Below are 20597 nucleotides of genomic sequence, written 5' to 3' on the forward strand. Positions count from 1 at the left end.
GAGCTCCTCTGTAACTACGAGCCACTGGCCTCCCTGAATCACAAGAAGTTTGGTGAACGTCAGAAAGTCGAAAGCGTGAAATGGATGATATTCAGGCAGAGAATACATTGCGTGCCATTCCCAGATCAAAGTTTATTGCTGTTTGAAATCTGCTCTTAACTCGTGTGACTTCTGAGCCTGCAGAGAGAGACAGTCGTCGAGAGAGCAGAGCCCCAGCCAGCGCTCAAGGAGATGGGTCTCTGCTGGGAGCTCTGGCCCAGGAGAAGGCAGATGCGCGTGTGCGCAGGCTGCGACCTGCTGTAGCTCTGATGCTGGCAAACATCCTGAAAGGACAAAAGTTGACCAGGCAGGGAATGAGTGGCCGGAAATCAACTCTAATGGAATGGCAGGACCCTCCAGAGGCGAGAAAAGAGAGCTGGGCACAAAACCTCTGTGCCCGGGGAAGGCAGCTCTGCTCTGTGGGCAAAGGGAGGGGGATGGATTTGCATTATATTTCGCATAGGAAAGAGTGGCTTTCAAGATGTTGCTGCCTACATGATCTGGAAGGGTCCCAAAGGATGATAGTTGGGGGAACGACCGGAGTGCACAGGTTCCCTGACGGCATCCACGTCCCACCCCTGAGAAGGTGGGGGCAGGCGAGGGGTGGTGACTGAGCTGGGCAAACCTTGGGGGCTGCGCTGCTCCTTTCAGCAGCACCTTTGTATTGGCCCCTGGATGGGAATGGAAACGTCCTTAGAGCTTTTGTGTGAAGCACCTTTGATGCGGCATATTTACTGTCTATTTAGTCTACAACTTTGCTGGTAGAATCGTATTCAGTTTGGAGAACTGGGAAAAGAAATCTGTTGTTAGAATAAGGTGTATCTCGCGAGGGGCTTCGCTGGGAGAGCTCTCCCCAGGACAGTAGTACCTGCAAACCCTTTTAAGTATAGACAAGAGGGGTTTAGGAAGCTTTAGGCTTTTCTTGTGGATAAAATTCCTCACATGCCATGTTCCACAGATGAACTGATCCCATCTTAGTAATCTGCTGGTATTTACATAGGGCTCAACTGCTCACACACCATGTTGTGATTATTGGTGCTTTTTAAAAATCCTGTGGGTAACTGTCTGGCTAGGCAGAAATTCTCTCCAGCTCATAATTCATTCCAGCCTGCACCTCCTAGGAATCTGTAATAGCTGCTTGGAAACAATTGCAAAAATCTGGCACTGGGCTTGTCCAGTAAAGCAGTTCTGCATGGACTGTGAAATATCACCTTCTCCATGACCCCCCTCTTACTGGGCAGGTTTGCAGATCACCTTGTCTTTCTTTTTCCTTTCCTTCTTCCTGCGGGCTCCAGCAGCGCTGCCCTTTGCTCCTCCAATCCTGCCTTTAAGCGGGGAAGTCTGTTGGGGCAGAGGGGAGGAAAGACCCACCAGCAAAGCTCTGCCAGGAGGCGATTAGTCCTCTTTCTCTTAAGGAAAACGATGCACGAGCAGCAGGGTTAGAGAGCATGGTAAGAGTGATGCACCCACAAATTTGCTTTTGTGTGGTGTATCTGCAACTAACGCATGGATCCGGGGAGATAAGCTCCATATTTTACTGGGTTTTCAGGCCCAATGGTGCCTTGGCTTCTGCACAGGCCTTATGAAACTTAGGGACAGCAAGTGCAAATAGCTTTTTTCTTTTTTTCTCCCCCCTTCTCTTTTTCCACTTGCATAATCACCATCCTGCAAAGCAGGCAAACAAATGTATAAGGGAATGGAGGAGGTTTCATTTTTACAGAAAGCAATTACAGACATTAAAAGAGCTATAGTAATAAAAATAATATTTAAAATTCAAATCCCTTATCTATATTACAAGGGTATTAACACTGGAAGAAATTATTTTAATTTTTTTTCCCCTGATCTCATTTGCTTTGCAACTCAATCTGGAAATTTTTATGGCAGTCCTCTGAATTTTTTGGAGATCGATCTGCAATTTTGGAAGTCTGGGGTTGGCAGGCTTGCAGGCTTGGTGACTCGGGGCACAGGGGTAATGGTGCTGCTTTGTCATGCTTTCCTACCTATGGGGCTTGCAAGTAACAGCCTTGTCTGGAAGGGGACAGCTGTGTTCAGCGGGGCTTTTGGAAGGGGGAGGTGTATTTTCTTTAGATTAGTACAATATTGCCCCGATGGCCCCTGTTTTGCCAGGTCTTAAAGCATTCAAGGAGCAGAGATGGCAATCAGGCTGTGAGTACCTGGGGGCAGGGGCTGCTCTTTGTTGGCTGTTAGTACAGCTCCTAGCACAGCCGGCTCCCCACCGCCAGCTTTGTGCTTTTCCAACCTGCAAGTATAGAGATAAAAACGCCCAGGTGAGGAAAGGAAAGATGGGGAAGATGGTCCAGAGCACAAGGTGGGTTAAACTTTGGAGCGTGTGTGAACAGGGCTTATGTGAAACCAGGGAGAAGGATGAGGGAGCACAGTCTGAACTAGCGGGCATCACCGGCAACACTCCCACCATTCCCCCAGAGCCTGGGTTTTGCACCACGGCAAATGCGCTTTGTCCCGGAAAGGTGGGACATCCACCCACCGGGATTTGGTGTGGTGTGTGGCCCCGAGCACAGCTCTGCTGCTTTCCCTGCCCCGCGCCTTCATGGGCTCAGCGTCCTGATCTCCTCTGTTCTCCTTTCTCTCCAGAAAGCCGATTTGGCCGTGGCGGGGCTGACGATTACTGCGGAGCGGGAGAAGGTGATTGATTTCTCTAAGCCGTTCATGACTTTGGGAATTAGCATTCTCTACCGAGTTCATATGGTAAGAGACTTATTTTATAACCGTTTATGTCCCTCCATTATTTGCATGCAAACGTGCCTAGTTATAGAAGAAAAATGAATGACTCGTAAAAATATTTTAGTTTCTTATTTAAACGCAAATGTGCTCGACCTTTATTTCCTTCTTTTCTCTGTCTTTCTGCCTTGTATCAGCCTGGTGGATTTGATTCCTGTTGTTTAACCCCCCCGTCCCTGTTGGCTCCCCTTCCCCATCCTCCCTGGGCACACAGCACTTCCAGGCGTGATGGGGGGGCCATGAGCAGAGCCCTGTCAGATCGGTGCTACCAGGGGAGGCGTGGGTAGATGTCAGCTTGTCTGGTTCTGCTTCGGGCCCAGCGAAAGCCATAGGATGGCTTTAGCATGGCTTTGAGCCCGCTGCGGTGAGGCGTGCGAAGGGCAGGCTTGGCTGGACGGGTGCAGCAGCCCAGCAGCGTGGCTGAGTGGCTCCACGACTGCTTGGAGCCACCATCAGCTTGCACTTAGTGGGGAGACTGCCCGGGAGGCTGCTAGGACACCTATGGGTGCACTTAGTTGGCGTTGGGGCACAAATACCCTGATGTCAGCCGTGTTCCCAGCCCCTATGGTGTGCGGACTTGCTGCCTTCTCATGTCTGAGAATAAGATCAGGCCAGGAAGATAGCTGGGATTGCTTTCTTTGTGGTGACCTCCTGTAAATGCCCTCCAGGCAGATCAGTCCCCTGCCTTCTTAATCACAGGCAGGAAAAGGGCAAAATGGCACTGTTGGGGGGCAGGCAGGGCGGCAGGCTGAACTCCGCCGTGGGCATTTAGCTCCATGCCCCGCATGGGCTCTGTTTCTCTGCTCTCAGCCCTTCTCGTTTGCCTCCTCTCAGTTGTTCACCCTAAAGATCGGCGGGCCCTGCAGCCCGAGGATGGCTCCTTACTCTCTTAGGGTGCTCCTTGCCTTGCACAGGTGCTCTCGGTCCCCCTTGCACCTGCATTGGCTCGGGAGGAGCGAGAAGGGAGGCACACTGTTGTTTGGCAGCTATCTCTGGTTGTTGCTCTGCTGTGTTCAGTAATCTTTTGCGACCCCAGCAGCAGCAGTGTGGTTAGCCACGGCTGCCCGAAAGGCAGGTCAGGCGGTGGCTCGGAGCAGAGCGGCTGCCAGTCTGCCCAGGGATTCACATGTGCAAGTACCTACAGGGCGTTGTGTCGTGTCTTTGCTTAGACAACACTCCTTGTCTTAAATTCTCGTAGAAGAGGAGAGGACAGACTTTTCCGTATGAGCCAGGCAAAGCCCCCGGTTTCCCAGTGTCACAGGAGGTGAGCTCTGGCAGCCAGCTCCTTTGCAACAGGATGTCATGTTATTCCCAATCTGCATTTTGGAAACGGGCTCTGCACGGTGCCGAGTGCGACGTGAATTACAGTCTTGGTTTCCCGTCAGCTCAACAATAGCAGCCAAAAGGATAGGACAATTAAAGCTGCCTCTCCCAGCCCCCCGGCTCCATTCGCGAGGCTGTTAAGGATGCAGCGTTTGGTATGAACATAAACAAACTTGCGCATACATCTCCCTGTGCTGAGCGGCTCCTGCCAAGAACAAACAAGTAATTAAAATCTAGTTAAAATTCTGTTTTCTCTGGTACGTGCAGAATTGAGGATCAATGACTTAACTGATCAAACAGGGTCAGACACCGGGAAATCAAATGGAACTGGCCCATCCCCACTGCTCTTGCTGTTTCACACCACCAGCTGCCCTTGGATCGGGAGGTGTTTCTACTAGTATCTCTTGTCTGGGACTATAATCGAGTTTCTTCCTTTCTCGCATGCATTTTTAAGGTTTGGGGATTGAGCACCATGCGTGCTCTGCCTCTGATTTACACCATAACCTTCAGCAAGTCCCTTAACGAGGCATCATTCCCTGAACAGCATGAGGCCGATGTTGCTCCCTCCAGAGGAAACACAGGAATATTTGTGCAGGGTTTGCATGTGATCTGCTCTATAAGTGCAAGGCATTTGCTGCTGCCTCTGCGTGAGCTCGATAGAAATGTGTCTGACACATCTACTTAGAGTGTAAGCTCTTCAGGGCAGGGACCATCTGCTGCTTGTGCTGGTACCAGAGTAACGCAACACAGCTATGTTCCAGCCTGCCCTTTAGGTATTTACCAAACCGAACAGGATTAATAATTACAGTCTTAAAAAGCGTGGGGCAAATACTTCCCTGCCGTCGGTCAGGACTTTGGTCTTCAGCTGCCCAACAAAGGACCCAGTTAGGACTTTGAGTGGGGGAGCTGCCCAGTGACCCAAGGGGGCTTGCAAGGGAGACGCAGGGTATCTCCCAGGTCAAGTCACCCCACAACGAGCCCCTCTCTGCTGCATTGAGGCCACGAGGAGTGATGGCAGGGGTGGGCTGGGCTCCTGCCCTCCCCGAGAGCAGGGGGGTCTCCCTGGCAGGGAAGCTCGGAGCCCCCTCTTCCCTCCACAGAACTTGGCCCCTCTTTGCACAGACCTTTCCTGCTTAGCTCGAGGAGAGATTCTGAGCGCTGTGCAGCAATTAACTAATTAAGTTGGTAAATATTTATTTAACAAGGACAGGCAAGATAGCTAATTGCTCTGTTTTTTCTTTAAGGATGTGGTTTGCAGAGCAGCGGAAGGCAGCCCCACAGCCCCCTCTGCTCCGGTCCCTCCCTTCCCTTCCCCACCCCACAAACATCTCAGCAATGTCAAAACCTGCAGCTGACGTGTGTTAATCACAGCGCAGATCAGACCTAGCCTAATAAATAACCACAAATGAATCTCTTGCTGAGGAGTTGCCTCCACACCCTGGGTTCCTCCCAGTGTGATATTTTATTTTAATTTCCATGTAACTCCGGTGGCAAATGATTTCTCCCCCCTTTCTCCTCCCCACCCCGCCACCACAGTGCGTGTCTCTTATCACACATAACCAAATATGGCAGCTTTAAATGGAGCTGTCATTTTTCTCAATTTCACTTGTTGTGATATAATCAAGTAAGGATTTCTGACACGGGGACTCTTAATAGGCTTTCTGACTTGCAGGCTGCTGAGAGAAAAGGCTTGCTTTGTTTTATTATGTTCCCATTCTGACCAGCTGGTGGGACCTGTGGAAGGCAGGAGATGGATCACGAGTCCTGAGCAGTCACTCTGCTTGGAAGAGGGCTGAAATAAGGTGCCCCGTGCCATTTCTGCACGGAGGGATGTTGAAAGTCAGGTTTATGTGTAGCATACACACGCTTTTGCTCACCTACCTGCCCCTATGGCAGGGAGCGAGGGACTATCAAACACATGATGCTGGCTCATCAGCCCTGAAAGTCCTTACTGTGCTCTACTTTAAGATGAGAAAATGTAGATTTGGTGAGTACACTGGAATAGCTGAGTTTAGGCCAAGTGAACTGAGGCTTGAAGTGTTTCTACTTGATTGCTGCCGAAGAGACACGAAATGGGAAGGACCAAATGAATAGCTCCTTCATTCCTGCCAGAGGAGGCTTGACAGCCGAGGCAGAGGAGCCGAGAGGAGCTGAGCGCCCTCCTGACAACCCTTGCTGCTCTGCCAGCAAGCCTCCCGCTTCCCTGGAGCAGGGATGGAGCAACCGCTGGCCCAGGCATGCCCAGGACCATGGTATGCGTTGCCCTGTTGGTTGTGGACCATCCGGTGACCCCAAATTAGCCTCAAGATTCCCAGCTGCCTGTGCTTGGGTTTTGCTTATAGACTGCAGAGAAAGAACCCTGGAGAGGGAGGGATCTGGACCTGCATCTGGATCAGACATGGTCATCCTACAATGTGCACTCTTTGTTTTGGTGAGACCAAATGACTGCAGTTACGCCTAGCATGCGTCAACATTTCTGCCTTGCCAGGCTGAGTTTTCTTGCTTTCCTTCTGACTTACGGGGCCAGAAGCGAGCTCTCCTGCCTGCCTTTTTTAGGGAGAAATGTCTGTGAGAAATGGTGTAGGTAGGGCCGACTGTTTCTGTGAGAGGGAACTGGAGAGCACTGGGGTCCCTTCAGGCTCTGTGTGTGCAGGGCAGGCAGGGTGTGAGGTGTCTTATGGACCCGAACACGGGTGGATCCAGATCCATGCCCATATAGTTCTGCTCCTCCTCCTCTTCCCAGATGTCCTGCACGTTCAGACTCTTCAGTCACAGGTACCTGCCCAGAAAACTGGTTCTCTCTATCTGAAAATGAAAACTTCCAGGAATGACAGAGGAGGGCAAATGAATCTCTCTTGCATCCATCTGAGGATTTGCAGGAGGCCTTCATCGATTATTGGACATTTTGAACATTACCATTCCAGGAAAAATAGCTCTTCCAATTAACAAAGCTGTATTGGGACCGGCTAAAAATATCTGACAGACTCCAGATATTGTCATTCCTGTCTTCAAAACAGACAGATAAGAGAGAGTTTGTGCCCTCCATGGGAACAGAATATCTTTATTCTTATCCACAACTGTGAATGAAAAGAATATGTAGCAGCAGCCTGAAAATGACTGTAGCTGAAAAGAACCAGAACTACTACTACTGTAAAGTCACAGGAGAGAGTCATTGCCAAGCCTGAGACTTAAAGCTTCCAACGCAATTTCCTTAATGAGCGTAATTTATTGACAAACTGCCCCAGAAACATACAGAAGACATCATCAAGGCCTTAATTACAGAAAGGAACTTTGTTACAGGAGCATCTCACGAGGGAGTAAGAGCCAAGGCACCACCAGTGCCTGGGATTTTCCTGCCAGCTCTGGGACGCCGGGCAGGGATAAGCTGCCCGGGATGATCTGCTCAGGCAGATGGTGCCCTCCACACCTTGCAGGTTCCCATTGCCTCGCTTCATTCTTGAGTGTGTAAACACCTGTGGGAGAAGAGAGGCAGCTGCGCCAGTTTAGCTCTAGATGAAAAAGGGAAGCAGGGGCCTGTGGGGCATCCAGGAAAGCCATGTGGTCGCAGAAGAGCTTTGAGATCACTACCTTTGCCTTCCCGTTGGCATCGAAAAGTCCGTGATCCTCTGTATGGGATGAGCGAGAAGTGCAGAGGGAGCACACTTCGGAGCCTGCGGATGCATGAGACAGTCTCACCTCTCTGAACTAGCAAGAGGAGCTCCAGCAAGGTGAGCAAAGGATGTTACTGGAAATGTGAGTCCCTCTGGGACGCTGGGGGTGTCGTTTCCAGCAGTGTCTGTGTCTCTGAATGCCCTTGGTTGGAGCCCAGGTGCTGGCTGTAGCAGTCATTTGTCTCTCTCTGGGTTTCTGGGAGAAATATAAGGAAAAGCAGAACACAGCAGCAATAGACCAAAAAAAGGGAAAAGGACAAAAGAAGAAGGTAGTGTCTTTCACTGTTTGTACCTCACCTGCTTATACCAAGCACTGTACGATACCTGGGCATGGAAGAGAGACCTTGTCTTAAAGAGAGACTCTGGAATTACACCCAGGAGAACCTGAACCTTTGCTTGGCAAGTGACTTTAAATTGATCTGAAAATGGACGCAGAATGGTCTGAACCACTGATTCTTAACTCATCTATTTATTAAAAAGCTTAATAAGCCAGATTCTCTAAAAGTTCTAATGTAGATCCCAAGCTCAAACTCATCTTGTCCTTAAGGATACAGAGATAGGATGTTACGGTGTGGTGGTTCTTCATTTTGTGAAGGACAGAGTTTGCTGTAGAAGGTTTCTGAGATTTTTACGGTCCCAGCTGGTGACTGGAGCTGAGAATATCACAGTATCCTAGATATTTTTAGTAGAGGAAGATTTCTGTGCAACAACTATTGCCTTTTCTAGCAACAATTTAGTCTTCGGAAGAACTACCAAGACCTTGTGAAATTCAGGTTTTGCATAAGATTAGGCATACTTCAGTAGTAAAACAGGGTTCTTTAATGGAAATGGAATTTAAAGTGCTGCTCTGAGTCTGGGGAAGGGAAAAAAAGAAAAAGCAGCTATGTTTTGTGGGGACTTTTGTGAAACCAGAAAATTATCCACCACCTTTGGATTAAGCACAGCTCTAAAATGTCAGGACTCCGGTCTTTGATGCTCTGGGTTTCCTATGGCAATTGAAGTTAGGTGTTGTTTATTACTATTATTAGTTTACGTGGTGTCACAGACGGGCAGGGTAAGGCAGTGGACTAGGGGGAAATGAGGCCTCTGTGTGTCAAAGCTGATCCCCGGCAGCAGCTTTGGTGTAAAGTGAGCAAACTACAGCGGAGCAGCTGCCGTGCTGGAAGTGCTGGGAAACGGCTGCTGGAGTGGGCTGCATTGAGCAAACAGTGATAGACGTTTTCGGCGCACAACAGAGCAAGGTGCCAGTAAGAAATACGCTGACAGCCTGGCCGAGTGTGATAAAAGGCTGTTTCCACTCTGGCTTTACAATAAAAGCCTTCGCAGGAGCTGTGACTCGTGGGGAACTTCCCGGTTACAGGTGCTTGGGAAAAACGTAGAGCTTGAGGTTTTGTGGTGCCAGGACTGACTTTGTGGTTCGGGGCAGAGGATACAGGCTCCTGTGACCTCTCCCCATGTCCTCCATGGTGGCGTTGAGTGTGCTCGGAGGACAAGTAGTGTGGCTGCCCTTTCCACCCTGGAGAAGGCTGTGCTGCTGGGGGGCTGCACACGCAGGGCTGGTGGTGGTGGGAGAACGGCAGGTGTTCAGCTTTTGAGGTCCTTCTCCTAGAAATGTATCCTCCAATCCTTTCTTTGCTCAGATTTTGCTAAATTTGACGGGATTTCAGTGGTAGCAGTGTCCTTGTAAAAATTTAAGGTACTTTGAGAGAAGATCAGCCTGTTTTTTTTTGGTTTTTTTTTTTTTTTGCAGTCTGGCCTTACTTTTCAAGGAAAGGTGGTTTGCTGAGAAAAAACAGGAGATTCTGACGCATCCTGGAGATAAAAATATCGTGTTCCCTGAGATAAAAGTAATAATTTGATTGAGTTTTGTAGAGAAGAAATGTTTCAAGGCTGAAGGAAGAAAACCAGAAATATTGCAAACTTTTTTTTTTTCCCTTTTTCTGCACGAAAATATTTTTTTCCCCCACTCTGCTTCATGCAGAGGATCCCAGCCACCTCCCTGCTCAGGAGGGTGCCCCCTCCTGCCCAGCAAGCGTGGTGGGCAGCCTGCTTGGGTGGCCAAGGGCTGCAGACGGGGAGCAGGCGAGGGGTGCAGCACATCCTGCCTTGGGGAGGGCAGAGCCCTGCAATTATCTCGATTTTTCTGTCCATTCAGCTCTTTGTTTGCCTGGAGGAACAAAAGTGGCAGAGGTGGGGAGAAGAATAGTCTTAGGAGATGAATCCTAGGGGGGAGATGCTGCTGGACTTGGTCATTTGTTGCATTTGCTGCAGCCTGTTTTCCCTGCAAGGCTTTTGCAAAGCCGCGTTTACTTTATTTCCCTTTGTTGCTCCCACAAGTTGTCAGCATCAAGGCAGGTGTGTTTCTTTGTGTCATTTTCAGAATGGACTACTTAATTTATAGAAATACAAGCAGCTCAAACTCCTTTTTGTTTCCCTTTCAGGGCCGCAAGCCTGGCTACTTCTCGTTCCTGGATCCCTTTTCCCCCGGCGTCTGGCTCTTCATGCTGCTCGCCTACCTGGCTGTCAGCTGCGTCCTCTTCTTGGTCGCTCGGTAATGTGGCTGGCAGTGCCTTTTCCTTCCTCGAGGTGCCACCTAGCGTCACGCTCCCACACCCGGGGGGGGATGCATGGTGAGGGGCTGGGCAGGGGGACATCCTCCGGGTCACCAGTTTGGAGGGTGCAGTAAGGGGGACAGAAGCGTCCCAAGCCCCCTGCCCTCCACCAGCTGGGGACTGGGGACTCTGTCGGCAGAGGCGTGTCACCGATGCATATGGCAGCCCCTGGCTGGCCAGGTTAACGGTTGGGCTTGATGATCTTAAAGGTCTCTTCCAACCGAAAGGATTCTGTGGTTCTATGGCTGTGACAGGGTGGGCGGTGTGCTGTGATTTGGGAGTGAGCGTGGCCACAGCAGTGGGTGCGGGCGCCGAGAGCTGTGTGGCAAGGGTGGGGAGGGGGTTTGGGAGTGGGGCTGGTGCTGTGCACGTGGGGCTGCTCCCTGTCGATGCTTGATCTGCAACAGATGAACCAAGCACTTGCCTTGAGCAGGAAGGGTGGAGGTTGGCAGGTACCAGCAAATGCATTCAGAGATACTAACGCAAGTTCCAGAATTCCAGTACTGGTGTTTGGTTCCTCTGGCCCTGTAGAACCCAGTGTGTACAGAAAAAGAAAGTTCATTAATAGCCTTCAACAGCCTCTTGGTTGATGTGCAGAGCCTCGCTTGACAGCTCTCAGTTCCGTTTCCTTATGACTAATTTAAATCAGCCTTAAAATACATCACTGAGTGCTTGTCTGCAGCGTGTTTCCTGTTGAGGCCCAGGGTCCGTGCTCCGATGCTGTTTTTCCTGACCTCCTAACAAACTGCTTGTCGTTGGTGGCATAGACGGGCCTTTTCAGATGGAGTTGAGCTGTGTCCTGGCAATGTGTACCAATGACGTGCTCAGGGCTTGAAGGCTGTTTCAGGACATGGTTAATACTCAATTCTCATTACAAAAATTGGAGCTGTGCTGTCACTGGGTCCCTTGGCATGGATGAAGTTGTCGTCTGACAGGGCTTTAGTGGTTCCTCTGAATGCTGTTAGAGCCTCAGAAGCGTAGTTCTGAAGAATCCATTGAACAATGCAGTCTGGTACTCTGTGTGGACTGAGATGTGGTGCCCCTTTAGACCCCTCATCATGTTTTAAACATGATCCTCCAAAAAGTTGCCTTTACGCGGTTTCCTGCTGGAGATGGAGGTTTGGATGCTGCTTTCGGCTTTGCTCAGCAATAAGGAGTTTTTGACCCTGTGAGTTGCAGAAGCCTCTCCCAGAGCAGTTTTTTTACTGCCAGTGTTTGATCCAACCATAGAAAGTCTTCAGGAAATAGCCTCCACTTCACTGGCATCACAGTGAGGTAGGAGACACAGAAATGAAAATAAACATCTGATTTTTGTTAAATGCTGCATAAGCTGGCAGAGCCCTGCAGCTGTATTGGCAGTATCCCCAAAATGACCCTCCCAGGCACCAGCTTTGTTAACCATTAGCAATATAATGAACTGCAGAATAGGAATTAGAAGACTTTCTTAGCAACCAGGGAACTGAGGATTGGAAACAGCAAAAAATGAGAGCTAAGCTACAGCCGCTTCCGTGACAGGCTGGCAGTTATTTCAGAGTTCCACCTCTGTCCTGTCCCTGTGAGCGATGAAAGTGTGTGATGCTTTGGAACACCAGCACTTGTTTTCAAACTAGATCCGGGACCTAGACCTTGCTGGGGCAATCAGACCTTCTCAGAGCAGCCATTTGCAGTTACTTTTTTCTTGGTGGTATCATGCAGTCAGGTCTCACACACTTCACTTTTGAACTTCCCATTGGTGCTCATTCTCCAGCAGGGAACACAACCCAAGATGTTTGTTTTCAGTTTCACATCAAGTCCATGTGTATCTGGAATTCTTGTTGTGGTTGTCTGTGGTACAAATCTGCACACAGGGCTCCAGTCTCCCCCCAGCCCATGCCCAGATTTTCAGCAGAGCCTCTCAAAACTTTTGCAAATCTTTACAGAAAAGCTTCTGGCGTCTGAGCCTTAGAGCAAGCATTTCATACATACAGCTCTGAGCCCTGGGCATCAATTGACAGCAAAGAGTTTCCTCCTCAGAAAAATCTGCCTCCAGGAGAGTTAGGGCTTCACAGCTTTTCTTTTTTTACTATTTTTCTCCAAAGTGCCTCATTTCCCAGTGAATTACCTGAGCTACCCATTTCTTGTCATTCTAGGTTGACACCGTATGAGTGGTACAGCCCCCACCCCTGCTCGCAAGGCCGATGCAATCTTCTCGTGAACCAGTACTCTCTCGGCAACAGTTTGTGGTTCCCAGTCGGGGGGTTCATGCAGCAAGGCTCCACCATTGCCCCCCAGGCATTATCCACACGCTGTGTCAGCGGAGTCTGGTAAGGAGGGCAGCCCCCCTCTTAAGGGAGGCTTCTCTGTGGGTCTTTTCTGGGCAGAAGCAGGTGGAGGGTGGAGATGGAGATCAGATTCAGTCCGTGGGTAAATCTCGAGTCCCCATCTTCCCTTCCCCTTTCTGTAGGTGGGCGTTCACCTTGATCATCATCTCCTCCTACACGGCCAACCTGGCAGCCTTCCTCACCGTGCAGCGGATGGACGTCCCCATCGAATCCGTAGATGACCTGGCTGACCAGACAGCCATTGAGTACGGCACCATTCACGGCGGCTCCAGCATGACCTTCTTCCAAGTAAACCCCATTCTTTTGCTAACCCGGGGTAGGGAGTGCAGAGGGCACCCTTTAATCAGATTTAATCAGTCACCCCAGCCTGTCATGGCTGTTTCATTCCAGTTTCTGGCACAGAGTTTCTGGACCTTTGGAGAGACTGCTGGCTGCTTGCTTGCACAGGACCGGGCAGATCCACAGTGGGTGACGATGGGATGAATGGTGGGGAGGACAGGGAAGGCAGGATTTTCTAACACAGCGGCTGGCATGCTCTTGGGGTGCTGGAGGACTAGGGTCAGGACATCTGTGCTGGACCCTGGGGGAGCAGATTTTCCTGCTTGGGCTTAGAAAGCAACTGAACACTTGGAGTGTCACCGCGTGGGTGGGAAAGTGGTACACATCCTTCTGTCACAGCGAAGACACAATACAGTCTTCAGGAGAGGAGCATTTCCAGCCAAATTTCCATGGCTGTCTATGCGGTTTTGATGTGATTTCAGCTTTTACAAGAGAGTTCCTCAGGTTGGGTAAGCAAAGAAATGTTTGCAAACCCCAGGTAGGCTAGCGTATGTCAAAGTGCTGGAGTCTGTGTGTGGTCATTGGCACCGAACACAAAAAAGTCAAGTGTATGCAAACTTATGCGTGCCATTTAGCCCAATTTAATTTTTTATCTTCCCTGCTTTATTCAGAAGGGAAATAAATGAGTGGATCTTTTCTGCAGTGCTCTGAATGCACGAAGAACTGCTTGAGGATTATTTATTTATTACTTGTTGAAATTCTGAGGGGAGAGAAAGCTTTTCTCACTTTTTCCCACCTCTGAGTCTGAACTGAATTGGGAAGCCCGAGAAATCTCTCGAGTAAGCCTGAGCTTTTCAGCCCAACTTTACACCCTTAAGGGTTTGGCATAAAGCTACTTTTAAGCAGAACGATACATCTAAAATGAGTTGAACAGTGCCCAAGTGACTGAGGTGGTTCTGTACGAGGCACTCACTCAGTTCTTTTCAGGAAGGCTTTCAAGTTTAAAAACCCGACTGTGGCTTTGCGCTGCCTGGCGGGTGCTGGAGTCGCTGGTATCAGAGAAGGAATTAGCGAAAGATGTTCCATTTGCAATGTTTAAACTATGTTGGGATCCATTTGCCTCTGGTTCAACCACCAACAAAGTCTGACGATTTGGGGCTAGTTGAGCTTTAGTTTACTGCAGTCAATGAAAAGATTCCAGTTCTCTTAAGCAGGTATTTTGATTTGCCTTACGAGGGGGTGAACCAGAATCTGGATTCAGGGAGCAGCAGACTCCAAAGAACTTTGGTGCAGCCCCCAGCCCTCAGCGCCCTTCTCAGGGTGACGGTGTTTGGCTCTAATGCTGGTGAAGTGATAAGCACAAGGTTACGGTGAGAGACGATAGGGTGTGAGCTCTACAGGGAGAATTCCGTGGTTTAAATCAGCCATGCACAAGCTATTTATTCTGCCTTTTTTGTGTATTTTTGATATACTGTTATGGAAAATACGTGTTTTTCTAAACTTGAATTTATGCAGAGAGCTTTGCTGGAACCTATTGGAATTAGGCATGCATTTCATGCCCAGCTTTGCCAACAAAGTCTCAAATCCACCAAGATATTCGGGCCTCTAAATCTCATTGGAATAAATGGAGGTTAGGCATCTAAATCCTTTTTGAACCTGGCACCAGACCTGCTTTGACTCCTTTCCGCATTGTGGCCTTTTCATAGTGGTGTCTAATTTGGGGTTTGTGTTAACAGCAGGACGTTCCCACCTTAGCTGCGCTTGCCTCCTTTCTCCTGCAGAACTCCCGCTACCAGACGTACCAGCGGATGTGGAACTACATGTACTCCAAGCAGCCAAGCGTCTTTGTGAAGAGCACGGAGGAAGGGATTGCGCGCGTGCTGAACTCCAATTACGCCTTCCTGCTGGAATCCACCATGAACGAGTATTATCGTCAGCGCAATTGCAACCTCACGCAGGTCGGGGGCCTTCTGGACACCAAGGGCTACGGGATTGGCATGCCCGTCGGTAGGCAGTGAAGAAAAATTCTAGTCCTTCTCAGCTGTCGGCAGAGGACCGGAGCATTTGAAAGGCTGAACCGGCTCTAAAGCCAATGTCACGTCTCACAGCTCTGCCCAGGGTCATTTTTTTTGTCTCAGGAGGAAAATCAAATACATTTGAATTGCTCAGAGCCAGATGTGCGAGACCCTGCTCTGTTCCAGAGCCATGTGACACGCAACTGCGGCTCTTTAAATAATTCATGTGAAAGATGTTTCAAAATTGCTGCTTATTTTCTGCATGTGTGCTCTTTGCTGACTGTTTCCCTTTTGAACCAGTGTTTTTGAATCGCTTTGTGCTCCTTGTTTTATCTTAAAAGTGCTGTAGAAGTAATACTGTTTCAACTCTTGTAGTTTTTAGCACAAGCTTCTTAACAGCTGATGTTTCTTAAAAATCCAGGACAGAGAATTGGGCAATTCAGTGACTATCTCAGTTAATAATCACGTTTAACAAATGCAGGGTTTTTGTCTTTCAAATATGAGAGCTAGCAACAGAACATCATCTCCCAGGGCAGCACAGAAAAAGGATGTAGTATTTGTTATTCCAAGCAATCGGCTGATCTTTTGGCCAGTCTCGAAGGCTCAGGAAGCCTTGTTCCTGACCTTTAAGCACCTGCACTTAGCAATACAAAGTTAAGCGGAATTGCATAAGAACCATCACACAGTCAGTCACTATAGTTTAGCTAACATGCGTCAGCTTGTAAAGTCACAGTAACCTGATCGTGAGTACAAATCCTTACTTTCAGGACTAAATTTGTTCTGACATTGTCTTGTTAAACAGTGAAACTGTAGCAGATAAGAAGAGCAGAAAGCTGCTCGCTGGGACAATAGTGCAGAGTTACCAGGAGAGCTGCGGTCTTTCCCACGGCCCTGCTTCGGAATCTCCGACAGCAGACATCATGAAAACTGCAGCAGAGCTCAGTACCGAGCGCGGGACTGAGCCTCCTCTACCCAAGAACATTTAGGCTTGCGTGTATGTTGAACTTGGTGCTGTTGCAGTGCACCAGTTTTAGGGAAGGAGCGTTAGAGTAAGGTTGAAGTTAGAGGCGGGATGACAGGAGAGGGACCTCAGTGGTCTGGAGGAGCAGGAGTCAATGCTGAACTGCCTGTTCAGCCCCTGCCCATGAAGCCAAAGTTCCTCCTTGTAATGGACCTCTTTAAATGCCCTATGTGGGTCTTGGACAGGCAAAATTACCATCTGCAAGTGACATGAAGTAGTTGACAGTCCCAGTTGACAGTCCCAGCAGGGAGGCTGCAGGTTTCAAGGGCTTATGTGGACTAAAGTCCCTTCCAAACCATTCACAGAAGAGCTTTTGTAGCTGGGCACACTGGCAGGGCATCGTGGTGGGGAGGAAGGCTGGCCGAGGCGGTGCCTTACCGCGTACCTCTTGGTGTTGCAGGCTCTGTGTTTCGCGATGAGTTCGACCTGGCCATTCTCCAGTTGCAAGAGAACAACCGCCTGGAGATCCTGAAGCGGAAATGGTGGGAAGGAGGGAAGTGCCCCAAAGAGGAGGACCACAGAGCCAAAGGTAAGCCACGCCACTCTCCGGTAGCATGCTGAAGGGACCAGGCGGTAGAAGCATCCTCGCCAGCAGCAGAAGGATGAACATCCATCTGCACGTGAGCACTGCCAGGTTTTCTGCCTGAAAATTACTTTTTCCCCTTCTTCTGACCTGAGATTCCTTCCTTCACAATTCAAGGAGAAAGCCAAACAGCTCTGCTGTGCCTCATGCTGTGTGTTTTTGCCTGGGGCAAAGATAGCGGGAACAACCAAATGACAAATATTGGAGGCATATGGAGGGTAAATTAGCTTCTAATGAATGTCTGCAGCATTACATGGGAAAATGGATGGCTAACGGGATCAGACCAAAATCCTGGGTTCCTTCAAGGGAGATGGATCTCCACCACAGGCCCGCTGGTTAATGGCTCCAAGTGAAAGCGCCTTTTAAACAGCCGAGGGAAGGGACACAAGGACTTTATTAGTACATCTGTAAACTGAGGAGCAAATTCTTTTGGGTAATGCTATGCAAATTGCCATAAAAGCTACCACATTAGACTGATGTCCCAGTGTGACAGCAGTTGCCAGCTTAACGCAGTTACTGCATTTTTTAGTTTTGGCAGTCGCCCTTTCCTCAGCAAGTGCTTTCTGGGAGGCCAGCGGGTCCCCCCATTGAAAGGACAGTCTTCTGATCTTTCTGAGAGCAGAGATGGAGAGCCAAGCTGCGTCTGTGGTAGCTCTCTTGTTTCCCTGACATTGCAGTAGGAGTAGGCGTGTGTCTGGGCAGCTTGTGAGCTAGGCTGGATGTGACCTGTGAGCCATGCTCCCTCCTGGGCAGTGCTGCACCACGGGCAGCCTGGGCTGTTAGTCTCGAGGCAGAAGGTGTTGTCCCCATGCAAGACATCAGGCCTCAGGGCAAGGTGATAAGCTATTAAAGAAGTTGCTTTTGAAGGCGAGCAGGCACATGGGAGTCATTTCCTCCTTGGACTGTGCAAAAGGCAACTCTGAAGTGGAATCTGGTCCGTGGGCTGGTTGGAGATGGCTTTGGAAGGGGGTGGCTGGGAAGCAGGCTCCTGGGCTGTTTCTGGCACTACCTGGCATGCTCTGTGACCCCGGACAAGTTTTTTCTGCTGTTTTGTGCCCTCTGCGGCCTCAGTGCAGGGAACTATGTAATGGTGATGGGTGTGGTGCGGTCCTGCAGTCCTGAGCCTGTTCGTCGAGCGATAAAGATGACATCTTTCTGAAAACCCTGTGCATAAGTATATGTGGAGCCTTGAAGTGGAGGATTTGCACAGAGTCATCCCCTAGATACTTCTTTTTATGCCTAAAATAACTGGAAATGTACTTTTTTTTTGTGAGCATGGCTCAATTTCTCAGTTTGGGAAATGAGGAAGGCTGTAGCCTGGTGGTATGTGTATGTGGAGGAAGGAAATCTCTCTCAGGTGAGCTTGGTGTCTGAGGTGGCGCCCCAGTAGAATGGTAGAAGGATGTAGAGAGAAGCACTGGCCCTAAATTCAAAATTGAGAGCTGCTGGGAAGAGAGGATGGCCTTTATCTTGGGTTTAAACTGCAGTCTGTGTTTTCTGCCCTGCAATTGCTGTCTTAGTGGGAGCATCTCTCTGCAAAGGGCTGATTTACCGAGTCACTAGATTGCTCCAGAGGCAGTGCCAAAAGAATGACGGAGGAGGAGGGAGAAATGTGACCTGCTAAGTTTTAGAACAAAACAGGTCAGCGATTTACAAGGATTTTGGTGAGATTTTATGTCTAAAAGCCACGCAGAGATTAAGTCAATAAATCATTGATTCTTACACTTTGATTTAATGTTACAGAGGGGAGAGGAAGATTTTTATAGATGTTCTTGTTGAGTAATGGCCTCCTACAGTCACCTCGGTGCAAAGCACCACATGCTTTTTAGTAATCAATCCAATCAGCGGCCCAGTCCACTTGAGACCCAAAAACCAGCAAGCACAGAAGAGAAGAGCCGTTTCTCGGACTGCGTGTGCCGAGGCCGGTGCTGCTCCCTGACTCCTCACAGGGTCGTGTTCTGCGGCGCCGGGTTGGAGGCACCAGCTGTGGTTTTGGGGACACAGGTTGCAGTGGGAAGCAGGGTGACAGCCTTGGCACACGGAAAGCTCAGGCCAGGTCCTTGAGGGGTGGATTTTCCTTCCAACTGATGAGCTGTCTGAAGTGGAAACTGTGTAGGACAGGGCTGGCAGCTGCTGTGCGTGGGATCTAGTCCCTCGTGAGGCTGCCTGCATGTGCGCATTTGTGGGGTGAACAAGCGTGGGGTGGCTGAATGGCTCCTATGATCAGCAGAGATGGCAGTCATCCTGTTGCAAGCAGTATGTCCAAGGGATGTGAGATGAGTTTTCCCATGGAAGGAGTTGGTTCCTCCTCATGGGCCAGAGGGTGCTGGGAAGAGAGCACCAAACCCATAACCAGGTTCTGGGTGGCAGGGACCCCCCTCGGTCACCGTATAGTGCCAGACAGTGTTGGGTCCTGGTTTTGTTTGGAGCCTCTCCTTGCTACTGCAATACAAGCAGCTGTAATCGTTTTTCACCAGCGCTTTGTAATGCAATCAAAGGAGCTTTTCTTGGTGCCAACTTCCTTTAAAGCCCTTTCTTGTCTTCTTCATCTCTGCTTCTTTAACAACATTGCTCATCTGCCTTTGCGAAGTTCAAAGCAACTAGAGCTGGGTAAATAATTTGCAGGGATTAATGTGCCCGATTGATCTCTCATTTTTTTCCCCTGTTTTCAGTTTGTCCACAAATTGCTTTGTACTTCCCTCCAATGTACTTGCTGTTTATCTGCAAAATCATCATTTCTGAGAACGCGTCTTCGATCGTGCACTTATTGCAAGTCATCCAGTTTGCCATCTGAGTCATGCGGTTAGCTATTAATAGGACAGTGCTGGCTATGTGTTTTTTGGTCCCTGGCTGGGTATATGCAATGCCAACTAAACAGCAAAGAGTTGGGATTTCTGTACAGTGATGCTTGCAATTTATGTTGTGTCTGCCTCTCCCCAGCATTGTCTCTTCTGCTTTATTGTAGGCCTGGGGATGGAGAATATCGGTGGAATCTTCGTGGTGCTCATCTGTGGCTTAATCGTAGCAATTTTTATGGCAATGCTGGAATTTTTGTGGAGCCTTCGGCACTCTGAACAGTCAGAGGTAGGACCTGAAAGCGTCCTGAGGGGATAGTGTGTGTTTATTGCTATCGGCAGGGTGCTCTGCAGTGCAGTGCTCTGGAGCAAGTAACACACCCAGGCTGAGATGAGCATTACGAGGAATGAGAAGGCTAGGTGCATTGGGCAGGGTCTGACGTGCAGGAGCTTCTCATGCACTCCTACTAAGATCCCTAGGCTGTAGGATGCTCCAAGGGCTTTTGAAGGGATCAAGGCTGTGTACAATGTCCAGGTACCTTTCCTGGAGACGGGATCATCTGAGGATTGAACCTGCCATGGGTTTGGGTCTCATGTGGATTTGGGGATCCAGAATACAGGAGGGTCTCTGACAAGAGGTGCGATCTGTTGTGCTAAATCAAGCATGAATATCCAAGCGTTGGTTTCAAAATCCAGTGGCCAGATTAACGACCGAGTCCATAACACTTTGGCATCAGAATCCAGAGCAGATGCAGCGCTGCTGGGCTCGCAGCTTACTTAGGTGAGCAATATGTCTCGGGTCTGCCTTCCAGGTGTCGGTGTGCCAAGAAATGGTGACGGAGCTGCGCAACATCATTCTCTGCAAGGACAGTTTCCACCCTCGTCGGAGGCGAGGGGGAATGATACGGACTCGCCCCGTTATCCCAGAGGAACGCCGAGCCCGCAGCACAACCACGCTCAGCAACGGCAAGCTGTGCAGTGGGGGCGAGCCAGATCCCCTGGCACAAAGACTGGCACAAGAAGCTGCCCTGGTTGCCCGAGGGTGCACACACATCCGAGTGTGCCCTGAGTGCCGCAGGTTTCAGGGGCTCCGGGCACGGCCGTCTGCGGGCTCGCCCGCCCAGAGCGAGGAGAGCTTGGAGTGGGAAAAGACCACCAACAGCAGCGAGCCCGAGTAA

The 20597-nt window shown here is 49.7% G+C and overlaps 1 protein-coding gene across 1 annotated transcript in view; it reads left to right on the forward strand.

Annotated features, from left to right (window-relative positions):
• The window catches only part of GRIK4 (glutamate ionotropic receptor kainate type subunit 4), a 132748-nt gene extending 112151 nt beyond the window's left edge, over positions 1-20597 (forward strand). The window contains exons 12-19 of the mRNA XM_054223167.1: positions 2653-2766; positions 10235-10344; positions 12535-12708; positions 12849-13014; positions 14787-15012; positions 16442-16570; positions 19590-19708; positions 20232-20597. Of these exons, the coding sequence (XP_054079142.1) occupies positions 2653-2766; positions 10235-10344; positions 12535-12708; positions 12849-13014; positions 14787-15012; positions 16442-16570; positions 19590-19708; positions 20232-20597 (1404 nt within the window). The remainder of the gene's footprint in view (positions 1-2652; positions 2767-10234; positions 10345-12534; positions 12709-12848; positions 13015-14786; positions 15013-16441; positions 16571-19589; positions 19709-20231) is intronic.

Source organism: Rissa tridactyla, chromosome 17, assembly GCF_028500815.1.
Source record: "Rissa tridactyla isolate bRisTri1 chromosome 17, bRisTri1.patW.cur.20221130, whole genome shotgun sequence".
Lineage (NCBI taxonomy): Eukaryota > Metazoa > Chordata > Aves > Charadriiformes > Laridae > Rissa > Rissa tridactyla.